The 5,000-nt window shown below is 38.4% G+C and overlaps 1 protein-coding gene across 2 annotated transcripts in view; it reads right to left on the bottom strand.

Moving 5' to 3' along the window:
- LOC125035583 overlaps positions 1-5,000 on the bottom strand; it is a 56,142-nt gene that overhangs the window by 11,293 nt on the left and 39,849 nt on the right. For both annotated transcript variants that reach the window (XM_047627938.1, XM_047627937.1), the window contains exon 13: positions 3,369-3,507. In XM_047627938.1, the coding sequence (XP_047483894.1) occupies positions 3,369-3,507 (139 nt within the window). The remainder of the gene's footprint in view (positions 1-3,368; positions 3,508-5,000) is intronic.

Here is a 5,000-nt window from a genome sequence, read left to right as displayed (position 1 = left end):
ACACACGCTGTGTGTGTGTATATATATATATATATATATATTAGGCAAAAAAACAAATTAACATATACCAATAAACATAAAAGAAATACCCAGAAACACATACATAATAAGCGATAAAGCAAACCAACATATACAAATACAAAAAAAACAGACTCATCATCGTAAATATACAAAAAAAAATAAAAAACCACCACACAATAGCCAATCTAATACCCAACGACCAGCCAATAGATTTACCACAAGGACACCTGAGGTTCATCCAGGTGTCCTCCTGATCACCGAGCGCCATCACGCAACATGAACACCTAGGGGGCCGTTGTCTCCTTGAGTTATGGCCAAGACGTTTCCAGAATATTCCCCTTCAACGTTCTTGTTCTTTGTTCATTGTTCTCGGAAGGTCCTGATTTCTGGTGCGGTTTGTCTGAATGTTTTTATTATTTTTTGTTTTTTTTTGGGGGGAGGGGGGATATGGTTCATGAGTGGTGGTTCTATGTGTGTATGAATGGTTAGTCGGTCCATTGAGGATTTCTCGGTGGATCGTGGTCCTTTAAGAGACGTGGTGATGTGGTTCGTGGTTCTTAAGAGACGTGGTTATGTGGATCGTGGACGACGAGGTGGTATTTTGCATCGTGGCGATTCGCTTGTGTGGAAGGAAGGGTTCGATTCGAGAATACTTGACAAATTCGAGAATGCTTGATAAAGTAATTCATGACGATAGGTTCTTCATGGGGGTTCCTGTCCGTTGAAAGTATCTTGGTGATCATTTAATCCCCGAAAAAAGTTACTAATTAGAGTCCTTGTTTATCTAAAGTGATGTTTGGCGGTCCAGTTTGAAAAGTTAATTCAAACTGTGATTTGATTTATACAATTTCTCGTTACTAGTCTGGTTACCATGACGTTTTCTTGATTGTACATAACCAAGACTTCCTAATTGACAGAAATGTTTCAATAGAATAGATCAGAGCTGTTGATTTGTCCCACGAAAGTTTGCCGAGTGGCTCTCTGTTTCATAAAGACTTTTTCAGCTGAGTAATCTGGGTAATCTTATTCCTGAATCCTGACTACAGTGACTGAGAAAAAATGGCGCTCAAGCAACTTTGACTAACAGAGTGACACGTGGAAGATGATTATTGTTAAGGAATAATGTCCTGTGACTGAGGTAGTTACGAACAAAAAACTTGATGGAAGGAATTCCAGACCCTGAGACTCATGTAACATTCCTGAGCGATAAACTGAAACCTGAAATCGGAAAACAGTTCCTGATTGGCGACTGTTACTGAAAACTCATCTGAATAACTGGACACTTACAACGAAATTCTAGGACAATAAATTGGACCGGGTTCTATAAGGTTCTGCGGCTCGTACGACAGGTGAAAATGGTTTTAAATCCGTTTAACAGTTCTCTAATGGCCACTGCGATTACTGTATGCTCTTCTAAATAACTAGAAAATAATTGCTAATTTCTGGACAATGAAGTGGACTGGGTTCGAGGTGGAAGTAGTTTTAAAATGGTTCTATAGTGCTTTTTTATTAGATCTATGGTTTCCTGAGAGGTTTCTGAGAAGATGGGAAAGCTAAATCGTCTCCTGAGTAAATGAATGGTTTCCTGAGTGGTTTCCTAGAAGACCTGAATGAGTCTCTAGTTTACGAAATGGTTTCTGAAAGGATTTACTATTCCGAAAAGTACCTGAGTGAATCTTTGTATCCTGAGTGATACCTGACTGCACTGATAGTTTAATTAGTGGATTTATGTTATTAGATAGTTTCTGACTGGCCCTCTGAATTGAATAGCAAAATGTGTCAAGATTATAAATGTCTACAACCCTTTTAACTATTCTATTAATACTATCATCATCATAAATGTATATCATCACTATCATCATAACTACCATCATCATCATCATCATCACTGTACAAGTTCGTTGAAGTGATAATAGTACCAGTAATTTCACTATTTTTCAACAACTAATGTTTCTTTTGTTCGTGAAAGAAAATTGTATTTATCTGTGCTTCTTCTCCGAATTTTCTTCGTTTTTCTTCTTTCCTTTATTCTTTTTAATTTCCTCGACTTTTTTTTATTTCTCTTCTGCTTTTGTTTCACTATTCTTCTTCGGTAATTTGTTGTTGTTGTTTTTTTTTCTCTTCCTTTATTTCTTTTGTATATTCATTAATTTTCTTTCTTCTTCCTTTTTATTCGCTTTTATTTTCATTTTCTGCTTTTCCATTTTCATTCTCTTTTTCTTCTCCTTTCTCCTTTTCGTCCTTTTCTTCCTTTTCGTTTTCTCCTTCCTTCTTTTCTCCGGCTCCTCCTTCGTTCTCTTCTCCTTTCTCATCTCCCTTTTCGTTCTCTGCTTTATCATCTTCTTCATCTCCCTTTTCGTTTTCTCCTTTCACATTTTCTTCATCTCCCTTTTCGCTCTCTCCTTTCTCGTTTTCTTCATCTCCCTTTTCGTTTTCTTTCACATCATTTTCCTCTTCCTTTTCGTTATCTCCTTTCTCGTTTTCTTCATTTTCCTTTTCGTTCTCTCCTTTTTCATTTTCTTCATCTACCTTTTCGTCCTTTACTTTCTCATTTTCTTCCTCTCCCTTTTCGTTTTCTTCGTTTTCTTTTTCGTTCTCTTTCTCGTTTTCTTCATCTCCCTTTTCATTTTCGACTTTCTCACTTTCTTCGTTTTCCTTTTCGCCCTCTACTTTCTCGTTTTCTTCATGTTCTTTTTCGGTTTCAACTTTCTCATTTTTTTCATCTACCTTTTCGTTTTCTTTCACATCTTCTTCATTTCCTTTTTCGTTTTCTTTCTCCTTTTCATCCTCTTTTTCGTCTTCCTCTTTCTCTTTTTCGACGTCATCTACTTCTTCGTCCTCTTTCTTATCTTGTTCATCTCCCTTTTCGTCTTCCTCTTTTTCTTTTTCTACTTCATCTACCTTTTCGTTCTCTTTCTTATCTTCTTCATCTTCCTTTTCGTCTTCCCCTTCCTCCTTTCCTTCATCTCCCTTTTCGTTCGTTCCGTTTTCTTCATCTTTTCCTATTTCTTCAGCGAGTTTCTCATCCTTTTCCTCTTCCTTGGGTTTTGATCCTTCTTCATCTCCACCTTCTTCTCCTTCCCCTTCTTCTTCTTCGATAACTTGTAATTCCCTTCCTCCTCTTCCTTCCCCACCTCCCTCTCCTTCCCCCTCCTTCTCTCCCTCCTTCCCTACCCCTTCAGGACCCGTGACGCCCTCGCCTTCGGGATCCCCAGGCCCCTTGTCGCCCCCTTCGCCAGGCTCTTCGGGAGGCGGAGGCTCGTAGACGGCCGGAGGATCGACGTCCTCGGGGTCATTGTCTTCGGCAAAAGTAAGATCGAGCATAAAGGGCCGTCTATAGAACTCACCTGCGGCTCGTCCAGGCGGCGTCTCCTTGGGCGCCTCCTCTTCCTCTTTCTCTTTCTCCTGCGCTTCGTCCTTCTTCTCCTTCTGGTCGCCTCTGCTGTCTCTCCTCCTCCTCTGCGGGTCTCTTTTCTGCGCGTGTGCCTGAGGAAGAGGGAGAGTTACGGGGAGGGAATTGGGAGAAAAATTGGGGCGGGAATAAAGACTATATATTTCGCGCCTATTTTTTCATCGGGATGATTTAGAACAGCGGTAAAAAAAAATGGCAACAGCTGATAACTGTATTAAAAGTGTACCGTGAATGTTTTTGTCTTTGTTTTTTTCATATTCATGTTTTTATACTTTTGCATCTCATACTACTCTTGTGTTGTTATATGTGACACGTTTACTTGAAAGTTGAAAAGTTATCAATTATCAAAATATCAATTTCAGGATAATGAGTGCTAAATATGTTTAGAATATAAATTTAAACGTTTCACCTAATGAAGGAAACCTCATAATTTGATGACTGATGTCTGAAAAATAAAGTGCCCTCTTCGTTAAAAAACACGTAATTTAAAGCCACAGCCAAGCAGGTGCTTAAAGCCATTTTATACAAGCAATGTTTTATGTGGTTCGCTAAAGCAAAACTGTGGCTATGAAATATACTAGAAATTATTACGGAAAACACTGTTACAAAGCACAAACAAATCAGAAGCATTATTAATGATACACTTCCTAATATGCGTATATTCTGAGACTAGCAAGATTATTAGGAAAGTTGATTAATTTATATACATTCTTAAGTGTCAATACTTAATTTGTGGTTTAGTCTTAGAGATGGATGCATTCCCATTTAACCCTTTACCAGGCAACCCCGAGTCATATATACAATTTCTCAAGTAAGCTCTATTAAAAGCGAAGCGCATACTTTCCTGTGCGTTACCTTAATACCGAGAATTGGTACAGATAGCATTATGTTACCATTTTGCATTCTCGTTCACCGTCACACAAAAAAGCCTTACCTCCTCCTCTTCCCCATTCCTCTGTAATGAAAGCACACACTATTTAACTCTGATGGAAGAATGCACGAAAAAAAAGGAATGTTAAATAACGTCTATTCATCGTGGGGGATTCGGCTATGCTGTGTACATACCTCGGGAGATATCAAAGGTCAAGGTTCAGGTCAGCAAAAATAAAGTTTTTTTTTTTTTTCAAGATTACGACCAATTCAGATCTCATCATGCGATGTAGCGTTGCATAACCTTTATCGGTTTATGACGCCGATTTTCCCTTGCATAAACTGTTATCATTTATGCGTTATGGCTAAAAGACACAGTAATGGGCTGAGCCTTCATAATGAATTGGTAAATGACTTTTGAATTTTTAGGTGGTTTGAGTTGATTAAAACGTCTTATGTTCTCTCTCTCTCTTTCTCTTTCTTTCTGTCTATTTACTTATCTATCTATTCATCCATCTATCTCAGAGTCTCTCTCACTCTCACTTTATTTTGCTCCTCTCCCATTCCTTTCTCTCTTCTAATTACTGGCATTCCAACTTAAATCTTATCTATATCGAAGAGACAAAAATCATCTTCAATGCCTACGTCTTCTAACCCCCTTCCCTTCTCAAATTCTTCATCTCCCTCTTCGTTTTCT

This window comes from Penaeus chinensis, chromosome 2 (genome assembly GCF_019202785.1).
Source record: "Penaeus chinensis breed Huanghai No. 1 chromosome 2, ASM1920278v2, whole genome shotgun sequence".
NCBI lineage: Eukaryota > Metazoa > Arthropoda > Malacostraca > Decapoda > Penaeidae > Penaeus > Penaeus chinensis.
The sequence above is the reverse complement of the archived record's forward strand: the minus strand, read 5'-3'. Positions and strand labels throughout refer to the sequence as shown.